The 22,826-nt window shown below is 49.3% G+C and overlaps 2 protein-coding genes across 2 annotated transcripts in view; both read left to right on the top strand.

Annotated features, from left to right (window-relative positions):
* The first annotated feature begins 1,649 nt into the window (after positions 1-1,649).
* On the top strand, positions 1,650-3,787 carry LOC138740102 (uncharacterized). Its single transcript, XM_069892517.1, has 3 exons — positions 1,650-2,349; positions 2,587-3,291; positions 3,411-3,787. Exons 1-3 carry the CDS (start codon positions 1,650-1,652, stop codon positions 3,785-3,787), a joined length of 1,782 nt encoding a protein of 593 aa, XP_069748618.1.
* A 4,551-nt stretch (positions 3,788-8,338) lies between these two features.
* LOC138739717 (zinc finger protein 229-like) overlaps positions 8,339-22,826 on the top strand; it is a 35,123-nt gene continuing 20,635 nt past the window's right edge. Inside the window, exon 1 of the mRNA XM_069892318.1 lies at positions 8,339-8,577. The gene's annotated coding sequence lies outside the window, so the exon portion shown is untranslated. The remainder of the gene's footprint in view (positions 8,578-22,826) is intronic.

Raw genomic sequence — 22,826 nt, 5'->3', positions numbered from 1 at the left:
ATCCGGTACCGCACGGATGGCAGTCTCTTCAATCTGAGGCGCCTGCAAGCTCACACCAAGACACAAGAGAAACTTGTACGTGAAGTACTCTTTGCAGATGATGCCGCTTTAGTTGCCCATTCAGAGCCAGCTCTTCAGCGCTTGACGTCCTGCTTTGCGGAAACTGCCAAAATGTTTGGCCTGGAAGTCAGCCTGAAGAAAACTGAGGTCCTCCATCAGCCAGCTCCCCACCATGACTACCAGCCCCCCCACATCTCCATCGGGCACACAAAACTCAAAACGGTCAACCAGTTTACCTATCTCGGCTGCACCATTTCATCAGATGCAAGGATCGACAATGAGATAGACAACAGACTCGCCAAGGCAAATAGCGCCTTTGGACAAAGTGCAATATTACACACACATAAGGTAAGATGGTTACATCAGCAAAAATTAAATGAAATGCTTCTTGCAGTCAAGAGCAAAAGAATTCCCTGCAACCTCCAACCCAGCCCTTGCCCACAAATAACACCCCCCCCCCCCCATTCTGGGATCAAACTATCAACAGCCTACACTTCAGAGCCAAACCTCAGGCACAAACATCCCAAAACCATCATCCCAAGACAAGAGCTAAAGTTGCAGGCACCGTAAACCACACACATTAAAGCACACATTTCTCTGGCTCTATACCCACGAACCACATGGAACACCAGTTTGCAAACTACCCACAAACAGGGGCTTCCACAAACACAAGATTCCTTTCACCCCAACAACTCAAAGAACCACCCCAGAAAAAGCAGCCACAGTAAAACCAGGCTTCCTACCTTCCTCTGATGGCAGCATCACCTCATCTCTGCCTGAAAGCTGCAAGTGACGAGAGTGGGGAAACTCTCCTGTTTTAAACCCTGAGCTGGAATCAGGAGGACAATTAATTCAGGTGTGAAATATCTCAGTAAACTGTGGCTGCCCTTTAAACAAGGCCCATCTCCGAACTTCAAGAGAGCTGCAATAGCACCTTTTTAATTCGGAGATGGAAGTTAAAACAGTTTTCTCACCTATGGCATTGAGAGGAGATGATGCTTCTAGATAGGGGAGTATTAGAGCTTTGGTTTATGAGAGATTTGTTTGTTTTTGGGGCTTGTCCTTTCAATTTTGGCTTGAAAGGCTTTTGTGGTCTATGACAGCTGAAAACTTTAACAATGCAAACTAGGGTTTTCTTTGATCCTGATGGTTGTGTAGCAGTTCAAACTCCTCAGCTTCGCAAGTACCCCTCACCCTTCTGGGTCCCCAACCGCCTCAGCCTTGCAGGTCCGCCTCAGCCTTGCGGGTCCCCTTCAGCCATACAGGTCCCCCTCCCCTTCTGGGACCCCTCCCCTTCTGGCACCCCCTCACCCTTCTGGCACCCCGTCACGCTTCTGGGTCCCCGAGCACCTCAGCTACGCTTGTCCCCCTCACCCATCTGGATCCCCGTCCCCCTCAGCCTCGCGGGTCCCCGACCCACCTGAGCCTCACAGGTCCCTGACCATCCTCAGCCTCGCGAGTACCCCTCACCCTTCTGGGTCCCCAACCACCTCAGCCTTGTGGGTCCCCCTCAGCCTCGCGGGTCCCCCACACCCCTCTGGGTCCTGGTCCCACACACCCTTCTGGGTCCCTGACCACCTCAACCATGCATGTTCCCCTCATCTGGTCACCGGACCGCCTCAGCCTCGCGGGTCCACCTCACCCTCACAGGTCCCAGAGCCTCCTTGACCACACGGGTGCCCACACTCCTTCAGCCTTGCGGGTCCCCACCCCCTCCCTTGAGCCTTGTGGGTCCCCACCCTTCTGCGTCCAGGTCCCCTTCACCCTTCTGGGTCCTCATCCCCCTCACCCTTCTGGGTCCTCATCCCCCTCACCCTTCTGGGTCCTCATCCCCCTCACCCTTCTGGGTCCTCATCCCCCTCACCCTTCTGGGTCCTCATCCCCCTCACCCTTCTGGGTCCTCATCCCCCTCACCCTTTTGGATCCCCGTTCCCTTCAGCCTCACTGATCTCCGGACCGCCACAGACTTGTGGGTCTCCGACTCCCCCCCTAGACTCGCAGGTCCCCCACAACCTTCTGGCTCCTGGTCCCCCACACCCTTTTGGTTTCTGCTCCCCCTCACTCATCTGGTTCCTGCTCCCCCTCACCATTCTGGTTCCTGGTGCCCCTCACCATTCTGGTTCCTGGTGCCCCTCACCCTTCTGGATCCTCATCCCCCTCACCCTTCTGGGTCCTGGTCCCCCTCACCCTTCTGGGTCCTGATCCCCCTCACCCTTCTGGGTCCTGGTCCACCTCACCCTTCTGGATCCTGGTCCCACTCACCCTTCTGGATCCCCCTCACCCTTCTGGGTCCCCCTCACCCTTCTTGGTCCCCCTCACCCTTCTGGGTCCCCCTCACCCTTCTGGGTCCCCCTCACCCTTCTGGGCCCCCCTCACCCTTCTGGGTCCCCCTCACCCTTCTGGGTCCCCCTCACCCTTCTGGGTGCCCGACCGCTTCAGCCATGCATATCCCCCACACCCTTCTGAGTCCCCGACCACCTCAGCCTTGCAGGTCCCCTCACCCTTCTGGATCTCCATCCCCCTCAGCCTCGCGGGTCCCCGGACCGCCTCAGCCTTGCAGGTCTCCGACCCCCCCAGCCTGTGGTTCCCCCACACCCCTCTGGGTCCTGGTCCCCCACACCCCTCTGGGTCCTGGTGCCCTCACCCTTCTATGTCCTCATCCCCCTCACCCTTCTGGGTCCTCATCCCCCTCACCCTTTTGGATCCCCGTTCCCTTCAGCCTCACTGGTCCCCGGACCGCCACAGACTTGGGGGTCTCCGACCCCCCCACCCTAGACTCGCAGGTCCCCCACAACCTTCTGGCTCCTGGTCCCCCACACCCTATTGGTTCCTGCTCCCCCTCACCCTTCTGGTTCCTGATGCCACTCACCCTTTTTGGTCCTGGTCCCCCCTCACCCTTCTGGGTCCTGGTCCCCTCTCACCCTTCTGGGTCCTGGTTCCCCCTCACCCTTCTGGGTCACCCTCACCCTTCTGGGTCCCCGACCGCCTCAGCCATGCTTGTCCCCCTCACCCTTCTGGGACACCCTCACCCTTCTGGGACCCCCTCACCTTTCTGGGACCCCCTCACCCTTCTGGGTCACCCTCACCCTTCTGGGTCACCCTCACCCTTCTGGGTCCCTGACTGCCTCAGCCATGCTTGTCCCCCTCAGCCTTCTGGGACCCCCTCACCATTCTGGGACCCCCTCATCCTTCTGGGATACCCTCACCCTTTTGGCACACCTCACCCTTCTGGCACCACCTCACCCTTCTGACACCCCCTCATCCTTCTGGCACCCCCTCACCCTTCTGGGTCCCCAACCACCTCAGCCATGCTTGTCCCCCTCACCCTTCTGGATCCCCATCCCCTTCAGCCTCGCGGGTCCCTGACCCACCTGAGCCTCGTGGGTCCCTGACTCTCCTCATCCTCGCGAGTACCCCTCACCCTTCTGGGTCCCCAACCACCTCAGCCTTGTGGGTCCCCCTCAGCCTTGCGGGTCCCCCTCAGCCTTGCGGGATCCCCCCAGCCTTGCGGGTCCCCCTCAGCCTTCTGGGTCGCCCTAACTCTTCTGGGTCCCCCTCACCCTTGCGGGTCCCCCTCACCCTTGCAGGTCCCCCTCACCCTTGCAGGTCCCCCTCACCCTTGCGGGTCCCCTCACCCTTGCGGGTCCCCCTCACCCTTGCGGGTCCCCCTCACCCTTGCGGGTCCCCCTCACCCTTCTGGGTCCCCCTCACCTTTCTGGGTTCCTGACCACCTCAACCATGCATGTCCCCCTCATCCTTCTGTATCCCCGTCCCCCTCAGCCTTGCTGGACCCCGGACTGCCTCAGCCTCGCAGGTCTTCGACCCCCCCCCCAGCCTTGAGGGTCCCCCACACCCCTCTGGGTCCTTGTCCCCCACATCCTTCTGCGTCCCCATCACCCTTCTGTGTCCCTGACCACCTCAACCATGCATGTCCCCCTCATCCTTCTGGATCCCCATCCCCCTCAGCTTCGCTGGTCTCGGGACCGCCTCAGTCTTGCGGGTCCACCTCACCCTCGCAGGTCCCCGAGCCTCCTCGACCACATGGGTGCCCAATTCCCTTCAGCCTCGTGGGTTCCCACCCCTCCCTTCAGCCTCGAGGGTCCCCACCCTTCTGGGTCCTGGTCCCCCTAACCCTTCTGGGTCCTGGTCCCCTTCACCGTCTGCATCCTCAACCCCCTCACCCTTCTGGGTCCTCATCCCCCTCACCCTTCTGGGTCCACATCCCCCTCACCCTTCTTGGTCCCCATCCCCCTCAGCCTCGCGGGTCTCCGTCCCCCTGAGCCTCGTGGGTCCCCATCCCCCCTCAGCCTCACGGGTCTCCGCCCCCCCCAGCCTCGTGGGTCCCCGTCCCACCTCAGCCTCGCGGGTCACCATCCCCCTCAGCCTCGCGGGTCCCCGTCCCCCTCAGCCTCGCGGGTCCCCATCCTCCCTCAGCCTCGCGGGTCCCCCTCACCCTTTTGGGTCCCCACCCTTCTGGGTCCCCCTCACCCTTCTGGGTCCCCCTCACCCTTCTGGGTCCCCTTCACTCTTCTGGATCCCCTTCCCCCTCAGCCTCGCGGGTCCCCACCACCCCAGCCTCGTGGGTCCCCATCCCATCTCAGCCTTGCGGGTCACCGTCCCCCTCAGCCTTGCGGGTCCCCGTCCCCCTCAGCCTCGCGGGTCTCCGTCCCCCTCAACCTCGCGGTTCCCCATCCCCCCTCACCCTTCTGGGTCCCCCTCACCCTTCTGGGTCCCCCTCACCCTTCCGGATCCCCCTCACCCTTCTGGGTCCCCCTCATCCTTCTGGGTCCCCTTCACTCTTCTGAATCCCCTTCCCCCTCAGCCTTGAGGGTCCCCGACCCCACTCAGCCTCACAGATGCCCCTCACACTTCTGGGTCCCCATCACCCTTCTGGGTCCCCTTCACCCTTCTGGGTCACCCTCACCTTTCTGGGTGCCCCTCACCTTTCTGGGTCCCCGACTACCTCAGCCTTGCGGGTCCCCCTCATCCTTATAGATCCCCGTCCTCCTCATCCTCACAGGTCCATGACCCTCCTCACCCTCGCAGGTCCCCAACCCTCCTCAGCCTCGCAAGTCCCCCTCACCCTTCTGGATCCCCAACCACTTCAGCCATGCGTGTCCCCCTCACCCTTCTGGATCCCCGTCCCCCTCAGCCTCGCAGGTCGCCGACCCTCATCAACCTTGCGGGTCACTGACCCTCCTCAGCCTTGTGTGTCCGCCTCACACTTCTGGGTCCCCGACCGCCTCAACCTTGCAGGTTCCCAAAAGAAAAAGTGTATATCATGGCTATTGTGATTTATGGTGTGAAAAATAAAAAATTTAAAAAAAAAAAAAAAAAAAACCTTGCAGGTTCCCCTCACCCTTCTGGATCCCAGATCCCTTCAACCTTACTGGTCCCCGGACTGCCTCAGCCTTGCGGGTCTCCGACCCCCCCTCAGCCTCGTGGGTCCCCACAACCTTCTGGGTCCTGGTCCCCCATACCCTTCTCATTCCTGGTCCCCCACACCCTTCTGGTTCCTGGTCCCCCACACCCTTCTGGTTCCTGGTCCCCCACACCCTCTGGGTCCTGGTTCCCCACACCGTTCTGGGTCCTGGTTCCCCACACCCTTCTGGGTCCTGGTACCCCTTACCCTCTGGATCCCCATTCCCTTCAGCCTGAGGTCCCCGGACCACCTTAGCCTTGCAGGTCTTTGACCCCACCCAACCTCATGGGTCCCCCACAACCTTTTGGGTCCTGGTCCCCCAAAACCTTCTGGGTCCTGGTCCCCCACACCCTTCTGGGTCCTGGTCCCCCACACCCTTCTGGGTCCTGGTCCCCCTCACCCTTCTGGGTCCTGGACCCCCTCACCCTTCTGGGTCCTGGTCCCCCACACCCTTCTGGGTCCTGGTCCCCCTCACCCTTCTGGGTCCTGGTCCCCCTCACCCTTCTGGGTCCTGGTCCCCCTTACCCTTCTGGGTCCCCGACCACCTCAGCCATGCTAATCTAACCTAACCCTAACCTACCTACATGGCATTCCCGGATGGATGTGAGGACACAGTATTCTTCCTGGTATCTGAATCATGCGGGAGCATTTGGACGCCCCTACCCCAAGCTCTCCAGTGCCTCAGTCACCTACCCCCACAAACTTGGCCAACCCACCAGCCAACATACACACACTCCTAGCCTCCCAGCTCAACTAAACACCCTGGCCAGGCTAACCGAGATGGAGCAGCACAGCAGAGACCACCACAGACCCGAGGTCAGGAGTATGCCAGTCACAACACCAAAGGAGGCTACCAGAAAGTCTGAACCTATGAGGTCACTTGACCACAACACCCCCATCCCACCCCTGGGACTTCTTTTAAATGAGGGGGTGAATTTGGTGAAACCACTATTGTGTCTGTAAATGATATGACCTTTTATGTTTGATCCTGATCTCACTGATCGGCTCGTGACTCCTCCCCTTTATCTCCCATAAAGGCTGTCACAATCCTGCCCCCAGTTCGAGTCCAGATCAGGGAGAGCCAGCAACACAAGGGATGCTGTCCATCTCATGCTAATAAAAGCCTTCAGTTCCAGTAACTTCAGTCTTTGCATAACTGATCGTGCATCAAGTGGCGAGTGCAGTTTTCAACTCACCCACTCCTTCCACTATCTTCTGCATACACCTGTCCAGTGTCTCAACCCTGTTTGGTAGTGTCTGTATGGTGCTCATAACATTGCCAATTGTTGGCATTAATCTGTCTCTTGTTGGGCTTGAGCCCTCCGACATTGTGCCAGACTCCTCTCTCCTCTCACCATTCCTTGGCGATGGCTCCAACGGTCTTTGATCTTGCCTGTTGGTCTCACCTGATTCCAGAAGGGCTGCTCTGTTCTTTCCCATCACAGTAGGATTTTGGAGGCTTATTTTTAACTAATTTGATGTTTTTAGACAATTTTCAAGGTTGTGATATGGAGCTCCCATGAATCCGTCCACTCAGTTCCTCTGCATTACATGACCTCTGTATACTCCTGTGAGAAACAGAAGTAGCTTTACAGAATTTGCTCGAGACAAAAATTGAGAACAAAGAACATTTATTATACAACAATGCAATGTTGGGAGCTTTCCCCTTACCCTGGGAATACACACATACACTGGGGCTCACCCAACTTTTATACAGTTTATTTCAGTATAGAAGTACCCTCCCCCTTACATTCTTCTGCCTCCTGGATGAGTTTGGCATTAGGCAATCCTGTCTGCCTACCTGCTGTTTCTGTGAACTTGGAGGACCATGGTGTCCCATCATGTCATTGTCCTTATTCACACCTTCCTGACTCTCAGGGCTTACTAACTTCTTATATGCGGAACTTGCTGATTCTGTCTAAAAGGCTAGAAGACTTATCTTATTCAGACTAACTTTACTTCTACATTCTATTATCTATCCCTATCCTATTCATACTGGCTTTATTCATTACACATATATCCATACTAGTTTTCTTCATCTTTCATATTTTCATATTAGTTTTACTCATCTCACACTCCAATTCAACACTTCTTGCTTCTCCAACCATCTTGGCATCATCTGCAAACTTAGCCATAAAACCATTTAATCCCAACTCTAAATCATCGATATACATTGTAAAAAGAAGCCACCCCAACACCAACCCCTGTGGAACACCACTAGTCATTGACAACCACTCAGAACAGGATCCATTTATTCCCACCCTTTGCTTTCTGCCTATATTCAGGAGGAAGTCAGGGGAACACGATCCAGTCCTCATCGAGGGCTCAGTAGTGGAGAGGGTCATGGACTTGATATTCCTGGGGGGCCAACATCTCCAAGGATCTGTCCTGGACCCTCCCCGTTGATGCAACACAAAGAAGGTTTTCCAGTGGCTGTACTTTGCGAGGTATCTAAGCAGGTTCAATATGTAACCAAAGACTCTCGTGAACTTGTACAGGTGAACCGTGGAGAGTATTCTGGCTGGTTGCATCATGGCCTGGTAATGGAGGTGCCAACTCTCAGGACGAGAATAAACTCCAGAGGGTTGTGAACTTGGCTGCGACATCAGGCGCCAGACTTCACTCCATCGAGCAAATCTACATGAGGCGAGGTCTTAATAAAGCAGCCTCTGTCCTCAAAGACCCCCACCCAGGCCAGGCCCCTTCACTCTGCTCCCATGGGGCTGAAGACGAGTTCCCGGTGGCACAAGGACGGCTTCTTCCCCTCTGCCACCAGACTCTGGGATGATCAGTGAACCCAACATGGCCTCACTGCACCAGTGATGTGGGAAGACGGTTAGAATGTGCAGGTTTGCCCTGTGAAGCCGCCGCAAAACCCGAGTTTCGGGCCTTGTTTACACAGTAATTCCTGATCCTCCTGGTTCCGGAGAGCTGAGAGCTGGTGACGTCATGGAGACGCATTCTCAGCCCCACCTGCTGGCCGCCTGGTGTATGTGCAGTTCAGGTTGACCATTCATCTGATTGGCCTGTTGTGGTCACGTGTCTGGACCGCCATGTTGGATCCCTGCAACCTGTGTGTGAGGAGGGGTTCGCTGGTGAGTCGGGGATTTGGGGAAATTTTGTCCAGGTTGAAGCCCATGAACATGTATGAGGTCGGGGAGCAGCTGCTGATCTGTGGCTCCGAGGCCGTGTTTGTTGTGGAGGAGCCGCATGAGGTGGGGCCCAAAGGCCGGGAAACGGGCCGATTGGGGCCAACGGGAACCCGCAGGAGGGGGGACGGGAACCCGCTCTCTCCTCATCACTGGGGAATTCCTCTCATGGGCCCTGTGGGTGTCAGGGGTGGGGGGTGAAACCCTCACTGAGGGCAGAGTTAATCATAATAATGGGGACAAAAGGCCCTGGTGGGGCAAGTCACAGGTCCCTGGTGGGGTTTGTCCATTGGTCACAGGTCCCTGGTGGGGTTTGTCCATTGGTCACAGGTCCCTGGTGGGGTTTGTCCATTGGTCACAGGTCCCTGGTGGGGTTTGTCCATTGGTCACAGGTCCCTGGTGGGGTTTGTCCATTGGTCACAGGTCCCTGGTGGGGTTTGTCCATTGGTCACAGGTCCCTGGTGGGGTTTGTCCATTGGTCACAGGTCCCTGGTGGGGTTTGTCCATTGGTCACAGGTCCCTGGTGGGGTTTGTCCATTGGTCACAGGTCCCTGGTGGGGTTTGTCCATTGGTCACAGGTCCCTGGTGGGGTTTGTCCATTGGTCACAGGTCCCTGGTGGGGTTTGTCCATTGGTCACAGGTCCCTGGTGGGGTTTGTCCATTGGTCACAGGTCCCTGGTGGGGTTTGTCCATTGGTCACAGGTCCCTGGTGGGGTTTGTCCATTGGTCACAGGTTTCAGGTGGGGTTTGTCCATTGGTCACAGGTTTCAGGTGGGGTCACAGGTCCCTGGTGGGGGTGGTCCACAGGTCCCTGGTGGGGGCACGTCACAGGTCCCTGGTGGGGTTTGTCCATTGGTCACAGGTCCCTGGTGGGGTTTGTCCATTGGTCACAGGTCCCTGGTGGGGTTTGTCCATTGGTCACAGGTCCCTGGTGGGGTTTGTCCATTGGTCACAGGTCCCTGGTGGGGTTTGTCCATTGGTCACAGGTCCCTGGTGGGGTTTGTCCATTGGTCACAGGTCCCTGGTGGGGTTTGTCCATTGGTCACAGGTCCCTGGTGGGGTTTGTCCATTGGTCACAGGGTGGGGTTTGTCCATTGGTCACAGGGTGGGGTTTGTCCATTGGTCACAGGGTGGGGTTTGTCCATTGGTCACAGGGTGGGGTTTGTCCATTGGTCACAGGTCCCTGGTGGGGTTTGTCCATTGGTCACAGGTCCCTGGTGGGGTTTGTCCATTGGTCACAGGTCCCTGGTGGGGTTTGTCCATTGGTCACAGGTCCCTGGTGGGGTTTGTCCATTGGTCACAGGTCCCTGGTGGGGTTTGTCCATTGGTCACAGGTCCCTGGTGGGGTTTGTCCATTGGTCACAGGTCCCTGGTGGGGTTTGTCCATTGGTCACAGGTTTCAGGTGGGGTTTGTCCATTGGTCACAGGTTTCAGGTGGGGTCACAGGTCCCTGGTGGGGGTGGTCCACAGGTCCCTGGTGGGGGCACGTCACAGGTCCCTGGTGGGGTTTGTCCATTGGTCACAGGTCCCTGGTGGGGTTTGTCCATTGGTCACAGGTCCCTGGTGGGGTTTGTCCATTGGTCACAGGTCCCTGGTGGGGTTTGTCCATTGGTCACAGGTCCCTGGTGGGGTTTGTCCATTGGTCACAGGTCCCTGGTGGGGTTTGTCCATTGGTCACAGGTCCCTGGTGGGGTTTGTCCATTGGTCACAGGTCCCTGGTGGGGTTTGTCCATTGGTCACAGGTCCCTGGTGGGGTTTGTCCATTGGTCACAGGTCCCTGGTGGGGTTTGTCCATTGGTCACAGGGTGGGGTTTGTCCATTGGTCACAGGGTGGGGTTTGTCCATTGGTCACAGGGTGGGGTTTGTCCATTGGTCACAGGTCCCTGGTGGGGTTTGTCCATTGGTCACAGGTCCCTGGTGGGGTTTGTCCATTGGTCACAGGTTTCAGGTGGGGTTTGTCCATTGGTCACAGGTCCCTGGTGGGGTTTGTCCATTGGTCACAGGTCCCTGGTGGGGTTTGTCCATTGGTCACAGGTCCCTGGTGGGGTTTGTCCATTGGTCACAGGTCCCTGGTGGGGTTTGTCCATTGGTCACAGGTCCCTGGTGGGGTTTGTCCATTGGTCACAGGTCCCTGGTGGGGTTTGTCCATTGGTCACAGGTCCCTGGTGGGGTTTGTCCATTGGTCACAGGGTGGGGTTTGTCCATTGGTCACAGGGTGGGGTTTGTCCATTGGTCACAGGGTGGGGTTTGTCCATTGGTCACAGGGTGGGGTTTGTCCATTGGTCACAGGTCCCTGGTGGGGTTTGTCCATTGGTCACAGGTCCCTGGTGGGGTTTGTCCATTGGTCACAGGTTTCAGGTGGGGTCACAGGTCCCTGGTGGGGGTGGTCCACAGGTCCCTGGTGGGGTTTGTCCATTGGTCACAGGTCCCTGGTGGGGTTTGTCCATTGGTCACAGGTCCCTGGTGGGGTTTGTCCATTGGTCACAGGTTTCAGGTGGGGTTTGTCCATTGGTCACAGGTTTCAGGTGGGGTCACAGGTCCCTGGTGGGGGTGGTCCACAGGTCCCTGGTGGGGGTGGTCCACAGGTCCCTGGTGGGGGTGGTCCACAGGTCCCTGGTGGGGGTGGTCCACAGGTCCCTGGTGGGGGTGGTCCACAGGTCCCTGGTGGGGGTGGTCCACAGGTCCCTGGTGGGGGTGGTCCACAGGTCCGTGGTGGGGGTGGTCCACAGGGCAATAAACTGATAAAGGATATTTCAAAATAGAATGAAATTGAAATTTGTAAATAGGGATTGGAAGGGACACAGGGAGGCTGCATTTGTGGCCATGTTCCTGTCTTGTTCTGCAGCTTTGGACCTGATAAGGAGCACCTTATCTGGTGGAGTTCTGTGAGAATGTTAAGGGATATCTGTATGTCCTTAAAAGGAGCAGTCCCTTTGAATGGTCCATAAACGAGGGATGAGAAATGATAAATTCTGTGATTTTGTAAGCCACGAGTTGTTCTTTACAGTAAGTTGGCAGCTTGTGGCTGTGTTTTTATGCTGTCACACACTTTCCAAAGACTTTAAATGTTTGTTTATGCATCTTTATTCATGGGGAATCAGGGGAATATATAATGGGGAATAAGGAAATGGCAGACCAATTAAATTCTTACTTTAGTTCTGTTTTTACAAGAGAGGATACAAATAACCTCCCAAGGATGTTGGGAAACATAGAGACTAATGCAAGGGAGGAACTGAAAGAAATCATATCTCTAAGGTCATGGTCTTGGGGAAATTGATGGGATTGAAGGCAGATAAATCCCAAGGGCCTGATCATCTACATCCTCGGGTATTTAAGGAAGTGGGCATTCAGATAGCAGATGCTTTAAGAATTATTTTCCAGAACTCAATAGACTCAGGATCAGTACCCATGGATTGGAGGGTAGCTAATGTTACCCCACTATTTAAAAAGGGGGGTAGAGAAAAAGCGGGGACTTCCAAAAGGCCTTCGATAAGGTCCCGCATAAATGACTGGCTTACAAAATCAAGGCTCATGGGATTGGGGGCAAAGTATTGATGTGGATTGAGAACTGGCTGGCAGGTAGAAGACAGAGAGTTGGGATAAATGGCTCATTTTCTGAGTGGCAGGTAGTGACCACCAGTGGGGTGCCACAGGGATCTGTACTGGGACCCCAGCTGTTCATAATTTACATTAATGATCTGGATGAGGGGATTGGATGTAATATCTCCAAATTTGCAGATGACACTAGGCTAGGAGGGGTTGTGTGCATGGAAGAGGGGGTCAGGAAGCTCCAGTGTGATTTGGATAAATTGAGGGACTGGGCAGATGCATGGCAAATGCACTACAATGTGGATAAATGTGAGGTTATCCACTTTGGTAATACAAACCGGAGGGCAGATTACTATTTGAATGGCAATAGATTAAGAGATGGGGAAGTGCAGAGAGCCTAGGGGTACTTGTACACAAGTCTCTGAAGGCAAGCATGCAGGTACAGCAGGCGGTTAAAAAGGCAAATGGTATGTTGGCCTTCATATCAAGAGGGTTTGAGTATAGGAACAAGGATACCTTACTGCAGCTGTACAGGGCCTTGGTGAGACCCCACCTGGAGTATTGTGTGCAGTTTTGGTCACCTTATCTAAGGAAGGATGTTCTTGCAATGGAGGGAGTGTAGAGGCGATTCACCAGGCTGATACCTGGAATGGCAGGAATGACTTATGAGGAAAGATTGCGCAAATTGGGATTGTACTTGCTGGAGTTTAGAAGATTGAGAGGGGATCTCATAGAGACATATAAAATTCTGGGAGGACTGGACAGAATGGATGCAGATGGGATGTTTCCAAGGATGGGAAAATCCAGAACCCGGGGCCATGGTTTGAGGATAATAGGCAAACCATTTAGGACCGAGATGAGGAGGAATTTCTTGACCCAGAGGGTGGTGAATCTGTGGAATTCATTGGCACAGAGGGCAGTAGAGGCAGGTTCATTAAATATATTTAAGAGGGAATTAGATCTATTTCTTCAGTATAAGGGTATTAAAGGTTACGGAGAGAAGGTGGGGACGGGGTACTGAACTTTAATATCAGCCATGATCTTGTTGAATGGCGGAGCAGGCTCGAAGGGTCGAATGACCTACTCCTGCTCCTATCTTCTATGTTTCTATGTTTATTTTGGAGCAACCTGTCCAATTTAGCATTTGGCATACTTGCCAGGATCCCAAGACAGGAATCACAGATCATGTTTGGGCTGAATAAATGGCTGGGCTGGTGTTTGAGAAACAGAGGGAGATAAGGCCCCCAGTGTAAATTTACCTTGATCGTCCCTGGTGGTCCAGTCCCTCGCCTGAAGTTGACTGGTATGCTTTAATGGGATCCACAAAAGGAGCTGCAAGGAATACGGATTGCATGGGGTTAGTGTGTTTTAATTGGGCAGCAAGTTCAGGGTAATCAGTCAATTGAACTGAACTCAGTCTATTCGGGAATTGGGCAGTGAGCTCCATAACTCCGTCGTTCATCAGTGGGAATGATTGGGCAGCGAGTGTGGTTGAACTCAATCGACTGGTGTAATTGGGAATTGGCCCGCAAGTCAAGGAACGGTCTATTGGGTGGTGGGAGGGGAATTGGACAGTGAATCAGGGACCTCAGTCTATTGGGGATTGAGGAATTGGACAGTGAGTCAGAGGCAGTCAATTGGGGGGGGGAATTGGACACTGAGTCAGGTGCCTCAGTCTGTTGAGGGGGGAGAACTGGACAGTGAGTTGGGAACCTCAGTCTGTTGGGGGGTGGAGAATTGAACAGTGAGTCAGGAGACAGTCTATTTGGGGGATGGGGTATTGGGTAGTGCATCAGCTGAGCCATGTCCTTTTCTTCCTTAGCAGTGAAAATGGGAGCCTTCTTTATGCCTTGTCTTATTGGGATTAAGGTCAGCAAACGGACTTCTTGTTGCAGGGCTGCCCTTTTGGCTTCTTCATCAGCCAGTCTGTTTCCAATTGCTGTCGGGGTATCTCCCCTCTGATGGCCTGGTATGTAGACCACTGCTATTTCCTGGGGTAATGTCAAGGCTTCTAATGTCAGAGTAATCATCTGTTCGTGTGCCAATTCCTTTCCTCTTGATGTAATTAGACCACGCTCCTTCCAGATCTTACCAAAGGTATGCACTACCCCGTATGCGTATTTGGAATCAGTGTAAATCGTTCCAATTTTCTTTGCCAGTATTCTGAGGGCTCTCTGCAAGGCATATAGTTCACAGGACTGTGCTGACCAGCTTCCGGGTAGTCTCGTGGATTCTACTACTTTCCAAGTATTTCCTTCTATTATAGCATACCCACTTCTTCTCATTCCGTCAACACATCTGGCGGAGCCGTCAATGTAGAATTCATATCCTTCTCCCAGCGGAGTATCGCAAAGGTCTTCTCGGGTCTTGGTCTGAAGATCTGTCAACTCGACACAGTCGTGCTCCACCTCTCTCTCTGTTTCACTGCTGTATAAAAACTGAGCTGGGTTGCAGCTATTAATCTTTGCAAACTGTAGATCTTCTCCGACCATTAAAATGGTTTCATACTTTAATATGCGAGAATCAGTCAGCCATCGATGGGCAGTTTGTGTTAATAAAACACTCACAGAATGGGAGGTGTACACAGTCATCTTTCCTCCAAAAGTAAGTTTACATGCTTCCTCTACCAACAGAGCAGCAGCCGCTACTCCCTGGATACACGTCGGCCATCCGCGAGACACTGGGTCCATCATTTTGGAAAGGAAAGCCACTGGGTGTCGCTGACCGCCTTTTTCCTGTGTTAAAACTCCCACAGCTGTTCCTTGGTTATGAGTGACAAATAGCTGGAAGGGCTGTTTTAAAGAGGGCAGAGTGAGTACTGGGGCTCGTGTCAGGCAATGCTTCAAGTCCTCAAACCATCCCTCCTCCTCCTGGGTCCATTTCAATGGATATTCATTTTCATTTGTCAGCTTTTCATACATAAACTTCACCAAAGCTGAGTAGTCCTCTATCCATAACCTACAGTAACCTAAGAGTCCCAGGAATTGTCTTATTTCCTTCTTATTACGGGGTAACGGCATTCTAGTGATTCCCGCAATCCGTTCAGGGGTAATCCGTTTCTGTCCTTTACTTATCTGGTGTCCCAGATATACCACATCTGGGTATATCCATCAACGAACTGTAACTTGTTCCTGGACACCCATAGACCCTTTTTCCCCAGATAATTCAAGAGTCTAATTGTATCTCCCCTCATTTCTTGTTCCTTGGGTCCTGATAATAGTAAATCGTCCACATACTGCATTAGTTGGGAATCATCAGATTGTGGATAGTCCACCAGGATTTGTTCTAGCATTTGTCCAAACAGGTTCGGAGATTCAGTGAACCCTTGGGGCAATACAGTCCACCGAAGCTGTCTCCGTCTACCTGTCCATGGATTTTCCCATTCAAACGCAAACATATCTCTACTTTCCTCTTCTAATGGACACGTCCAGAAGGCATCCTTCAAGTCGATAACACTAAACCACTCATGGTCTGGGGGAATCCGACTCATAATAGTATAGGGATTAGGCACCACTGGGTGGCGGGCCTGAACAATAGCATTCAAACTTCTTAGATCCTGAACTAGGCGATAGGATCCATCTGACTTTTTCAGTGGGAGTATAGGGGTGTTATAAGGTGACATGCATTCTTCTAATAGTCCGTCTCGTATTAGAGTCTCAATTACCGGCTGTAGCCCTTTTCTCCCTTCCAAAGAAATAGGATACTGACGTTTCCTTACCGGCTGATGACCTGGTATTAATGTGAAATGTAAAGGTGGGATGTCCAGACCTCCTCGATTTCCCTCCTTATACCAGACTCTCTCATCAATCTGCCGTTCATCCTCTTCCTTTAAAGCACAGAGGTGGACTCGCACTTCTCTGTCCACAGGGAGAGCACCCAAACCTAGGAGAGCCTGTAAGTCCCTTCCTAGGAGGTTAAATCCAGCCGACGGTAACAACAAGAGGTCTTGTACCCCTTCTCTTTCTTCCAGTTTCACTGCTACTTGGGGAATTATTGATACCATTCTGGGAGCTCCTTCTATCCCAGAAATTGTCAAATTACTTTTTACAGGCTCAGTTCCGATTGGCACAGTTATTACACTACTTCGTTCCGCTCCTGTGTCCACCATAAACACCACCTCTTCTCCCTTGGGACCAATTTTTAGTTTTACCAGGGGTTCCCTCTTATACTTGGTCCCTAACATTTGGAACCCCTGACCCCCCTAATCTTCTTCCATAAGTTCGAGGGCACGCAATTCCCTCTTGTATCGGGGGAATTCCCTCTTAAAGTGTCCTTCCTCATTGCAGTAATAGCACTTAACGAACCTCCGGGGTCTTCCCTCTCTTGGATATCTTAGATTGTTTAGAGGAAGGTTTTGTTTTCTTTCCCCTCTGGATTCGGCATTCATCTGTCGGATAGTCTGTACCATAACCTTTGTCGCCCTCTTTTGATCTTCTTCTTCTCTCTGCACATATACTTTTTGCGCCTTTTTTAACAGGTCGCTTAGGGGTTTTTCGCTCCAGTCCTCCTCCTTTTCTAGTTTCTTTCTAATGTCCTGCCATGATTTGGAAACAAATTCAATTCGAATAAGCTGTTCACCCATTGGTGTACTAGGGTCCACGCCCGCATACTGTTGGACATTCTTTCTCACCCTCTCCAAAAAATCAGTAGGGGACTCGTCTTTCCCCTGGTGGTTCCCAAATGCCTTGGTAAAATTGTGACCCTTTGGCACAGCCTCCCGTATCCCTTTAATTGTCCATTCTCTATATTGTCTCATACTTTCCAATCCCTCGGGTGTTCGTTTGTCCCACCTGGGTTCTTTTAAGGGATATTTTTGTTCATGGGGTCTGGGGTCCCCAGGTTGTTCATATTCCCACGTGAGGAGGGCAGCCCGTCGAATCATCTGCCTCTCCTGGGGTGAGAATAATGTTCCCATTATTGCCTGCATCTCTTCCCACGTATATGTGTTTGGTCCCAGGAATTGGTCGAGCTGTTCAGCCAGTCCTATAGGATCTTCCAATAACTTTTTCATTTCTTTCTTAAATTCCCGCACCTCTGTACTAGTTAGGGGAACATTCACATATCCCGTTCCCCCTCCCGGTCCTCCCATAGGAACTTCTCTCAGGGGATTTAGGCTTATTGAAAACTTTGATGGTCCTGGACCAGTCTGGGATCTTGTCCAGGGTCGGTTTACCGGTGGAAGTTTAGGGTCCGACTCCCTTAATTCATCCTTTTTTTTCCCGGCCCCTTTCGGGGCAATCACATTCATCACCTTTCCCCTCCGGTAATGAGCTTTCCTCGGGCGCAGTAGGCACCGGGGGAATATAAGGAGGGGGAAGGTTGTCCAGAGGTTCCCACTTCTTTTCTCCCACTACCCTCAATTTAAAACATTTTGTTAAGGATCCTGGCCAGGGAACCCAACAAAATGCATACGCTGACTCTTCTTGATTCACCTTTGGTCTCGAATTTACATATATGTTTAATTTTTGTCTAACCCAATCCTCATCAGATCCAAATTTCGGCCACCAGACCGAGGAACCTTTAATAGGTTGTTTCGACCAAAGGAGACAATATTGGATCATCTTTTTCTTGTTTTTGTCTTGATATCTTTTACTATCCCAATTTTCAAACATTCTCCCCAAAGGGCTGTCAAGGGGAACTCCCAGGAATTGTCCTGAATTTTCAGACGAGCCCTTAGATTTTGATCCTCCCATTTTCCCACCTAGATCTGTTTATCGTTGCTGAGGACCCTCTCGTTCTGGACCCTACTCCCTTCTTCTCAGACGCCTCGTCGGAGGTACTGTCCCTCCTTCGGTTACCGCTGAGGTTTCCCTGGGGTTGACCCCTCTCTTCTCGGCACTTCGTCGGAGGTGCTGTCCCTCCTTCGGTTACCGCCGAGGTTTCCCTGGGGTCTATCCTAGAGTCCCACGACAGGGTCCTCACGCCACGACAAAAGCTCTATACCTGATCTATTACGTTAGGTTTTTTTTATCCAAACAGGTGTATCCCGTTACACCTGTTACCCAATCCCCACACCACAATCATAAGTCGTCACTTACCGGTGTCTTCCCGGGGATTGAACCGTCACCATTCTCCTCTCCGTCTTGTCGTGTCACCTTGTCCGGATACCACTCGCTCAAGCCGCCCGAAGCGACGAGCAAGGGACTAGGAGCCGCTGAACTCAGCGGGGTGCACCACCTCCGATGTCCCTCTTCTCGCCTCCCCTCACGGCCGGAGTGTAGATCCCGGACGAGCCCCCATTTGTCAGAAATAAAACTTCTCACACATGAGTCTCTTTAAAACTGATGACACGACAAGCTTTATTTTCAAGTCTGCAGAGTTGGACTCAACTGGCTTCTCACCAGTTAAGCCCCGATACTTACAGTGCATTGATTTTTATACCCTTATTGTTTGCCCTTCCCCTTCTTATTAATACTGTTTTAATTGGTTAGTATTGCAAAAGCATTCTAAGTATAACTGCATTTTTAATTATCACGTTCGTTACGTACGCTGCGAACTCTACATACACTAAATTCTGTTTCTCACCCTTCTTATCAATCTTTTGTCTCCTGCATGTCTCTCACTATGACCATGAAAAGATATGTTTTAAAAAAACATATCCAGCTGAACCTTTTGTCCTTGGCTGCTAGTAAGCTCCCTGTCCGTTCTGGCTTCCCTTTTTATGATTAATCATCACATTTTAACTTAAGCCATTTTAACCTAAATTCTCTATATATAACATTATTTTTTCTAATGGAATACATTTATTCATTTCTATATACCATTGTTGTATTTTCAGATTGTCTTCCAATTTCCAGGTTGACATAATACATTTTTTTGCTACGGCTAGGGCTATCTTAACAAATCTTTTTTGTGCATCCTCCAGATCAATTCCAAATTCTTTGTTTTTTATGTTGCTTAGGAGAAAGATCTCTGGGTTCTTTGGTATATTGTTTTCTGTTATTTTATTTAATATCTGATTGAGATCATCCCAAAATTTTTCTACTCTCTCACATGTCCAGATTGCATGAATTGTTGTTCCCATTTCTTTTTTACATCGAAAACATCTATCAGATACTGTTGGGTCCCATTTATTTAACTTTTGCGGTGTAATGTATAGTCTGTGTAACCAATTATATTGTATCATACGTAGCCTCGTATTTATTGTATTTCTTATCGTTCCAGAACATAATTTCTCCCATGTTTCCTTTTTTATCTTTATATTTAAATCTTGTTCCCATTTTTGTTTAGTTTTACCATTTGTTTCCTCATTCTCCTTTTCTTGCAGTTTAATATACATATTTTTTATAAATCTTTTGATTAACATTGTATCTGTAATCACATATTCAAGGTTACTTCCCTCTGGTAAACTCAAATTGCTTCCTAATTTATCTTTCAAGTAGGATCTCAGTTGGTAATATGCCAGTGCTGTATCTCCAGTTATATTGTACTTATCTCTCATTTGTTCAAAGGATAAGAATCTACTTCCTGAAAAACAATTTTCTATTCTTTTAATCCCTTTTTTTTCCCATTTTCTAAAGGAAAGGTTGTCTATTGTAAAAGGGAGTAGCTTATTTTGCGTCAATATTAGTTTTGGTAATTGATAATTTATTTTATTTCTTTCTACATGAATCTTCTTCCAAATATTGAGGAGATGATGTAATACTGGAGAAGTTCTATGTTGTACCAATTTTTCGTCCCATTTATATAATATGTGTTCAGGTATCTTTTCCCCTATTTTATCTAATTCTAATCTCGTCCAGTCTGGTTTTTCCCTTGTTTGATAAAAATCTGATAGGTATCTTAATTGTGCGGCTCTATAATAATTTTTGAAGTTTGGCAATTGTAAGCCTCCTTGTTTATACCATTCTGTTAATTTATCTAGTGCTATCCTCGGTTTCCGCCCTCTCCATAAAAATTTCCTTATTATTTTCTTTAACTCTTTGAAGAATTTTTCTGTCAGTTGTATTGGCAATGCCTGAAATAAGTATAGTATCCTTGGAAAAATGTTCATTTTAATACAGTTTATCCTTCCTATTAGTGTTAGTGGTAGATCTTTCCAATGCTCTAAATCGTCCTGTAATTTTTTCATTAGTGGATTGTAATTGAGTTTATATAATTGGCCTAGATTTTTGTTTATTTGTACCCCTAGGTATCTTATTGCCTGCATTTGCCATCTGAATGGAGATTCCTTCTTAAATTTTGAGAAATCCGCATTATTCATAGGCATTGCTTCACTTTTATTTACGTTTATCTTGTAACCCGACACTTCTCCATATTCCTTCAATTTCTTATGTAATTCTTTTATTGATAGTTCTGGTTCTGTTAAGTACACTATAACATCATCCGCAAATAGACTGATTTTATATTCCCTGTCTTTTATTTTTATTCCTTTTATATTATCTATTCTTATCAATTCTGCTAGTGGTTCTATAGCTAGCGCAAACAATAAAGGTGATAGTGGGCATCCCTGCCGCGTTGACCTGCTTAAGTTAAATTGCTTTGATACATGTCCATTTACTGTCACTTTCGCTAACGGTCCCTTATATAATGCTTTAATCCAATTAATATACTTCTCCGGTAAACTGAATTTTTGCAATACTTTGAACAAATAATTCCATTCTACTCTGTCGAAGGCCTTCTCTGCGTCTAAAGCAACTGCTACTGTAGGTGCTTTATTTCCTTCTACTGCATGAATTAAGTTAATAAATTTACAAATATTGTCTGTTGTGCGTCTTTTTTTGATAAATCCAGTTTGGTCTAAATTTACCATTTTCGGTACCTGTTCTGCTAATCTGTTTGCTAATAGTTTAGCTATTATCTTATAATCTGTGTTTAGCAAAGATATTGGTCTATATGACGCTGGTGAGAGTGGATCTTTCCCTTGTTTTAGTATTACTTTAATTATTGCTGTTTTACATGAATCTGGTAAGTTTTGTGTCTCATCAATCTGGTTGATTACATCCAGGAGGGGCGGTATTAATAAGTCTTTAAATGTTTTGTAGAATTCTATTGGAAATCCATCCTCTCCTGGTGTCTTATTATTTGGTAATTTTTTTATTATCTCTTGTATTTCTACTGATCCAAATGGTCCTGTTAATTTATTTTGTTCCTCTATTTGTAGTTTTGGTAGTTCAATTTTAGTCAAAAATTCACCTATTTTCCCTTCTTTCCCTTCGTTTTCAGTTCGGTATAATTGTTCATAGAATTCTCTAAAGTTTTCCTTAATTTCTTTTGGATTATATGTAATTTGTTTGTCTTTTTTCCTTGTTGCCAATACCATTTTCTTAGTTTGCTCTGTCTTAAGCTGCCATGCTAGGATTTTGTGCGTTTTTTCACCTAGTTCATAATATTTCTGTTTTGTCTTCATTATATTCTTCTCTACCTTATATGTTTGTAATGTTTCATATTTTATTTTTTTATCCGCCAATTCTCTTCTTTTAGTTGTATCTTCCTTCATTGCTAATTTTTTTTCTATGTTTACTATTTCCCTTTCCAACTTCTCTGTTTCCTGATTATAGTCCTTCTTCATCTTGGTTACGTAACTTATTATTTGCCCTCTAATGAATGCTTTCATTGCGTCCCATAGTATAAACTTATCTTCCACTGATTCCGTATTTACTTCAAAATACATTTTTAATTGTTTTTCAATAAATTCTCTAAAATCCTGTCTTTTAAGTAGCATGGGGTTTAATCTCCATCTATACATTCTTGGAGGGATGTCCTCTAGCTTTACTGTCAGTATTAAGGGTGAATGGTCCGATAGCATTCTCGCTTTATATTCTGTTTTTCTTACTCTATCCTGCATACTAGCTGATAACAAAAATAGGTCTATTCTTGAGTATGTTTTATGTCTAGTCGAGTAGTATGACTATTCCTTTTCTTTTGGGTTTTGTTTCCTCCATATATCCAAAAGTTTCATTTCTTGCATTGATTTAATTATAAATTTGGTTACTTTGTTCTTCCTGTTAATTTTTTTCCCCATTTTATCCATATTTGGATCCAAATTCAGGTTGAAATCCCCTCCTGTTAATATGTTCCCTTGCGTATCTGTAATCTTCAAAAAAATATCTTGCATAAACTTTTGATCTTCTTCGTTAGGTGAATATACATTGAGTAGATTCCAAAACTCCGAATATATCTGACATTTTATCATAACATATCTCCCTGCTGGATCTATTATTTCCTCTTCTATTTTAAATGGCACATTTTTGCTAATTAATATAGCCACTCCTCTTGCTTTTGAATTATACGATGCTGCCTTTACATGTCCTACCCAATCTCTCTTTAATTTCTTGTGCTCCAATTCAGTTAAGTGTGTTTCTTGGACAAATGCTATATCAATTTTTTTCCTTTTTCAGTAAATTTAGTAGTTTCTTCCTTTTAATTTGGTTATGTATTCCATTAATATTTAAAGTCATATAGTTCAGCGTAGCCATTTTATATTTTGTTTATCTTCTCTTTCTGCTTTTCCATCATTACCTTTCCTCCTTTTCCATTTCTGTTTTCTTATTTTCAACTCTTTATAAGACAACATTCCTACAACATCCAACATTTTCCTTATTCTCCTATTTCTATCTTCTTTATCCCCAATCTCCCCTTCCCCTCCTGAGTTGTCCTTTATCCCTTGTCGGACAACCACATCTCCCCTCTCCATTTGGATTTGC

Source organism: Narcine bancroftii, chromosome 7 (assembly GCF_036971445.1).
Source record: "Narcine bancroftii isolate sNarBan1 chromosome 7, sNarBan1.hap1, whole genome shotgun sequence".
NCBI classification, from domain to species: domain Eukaryota; kingdom Metazoa; phylum Chordata; class Chondrichthyes; order Torpediniformes; family Narcinidae; genus Narcine; species Narcine bancroftii.
This window is presented reverse-complemented; position numbering and strand designations above follow the sequence as displayed.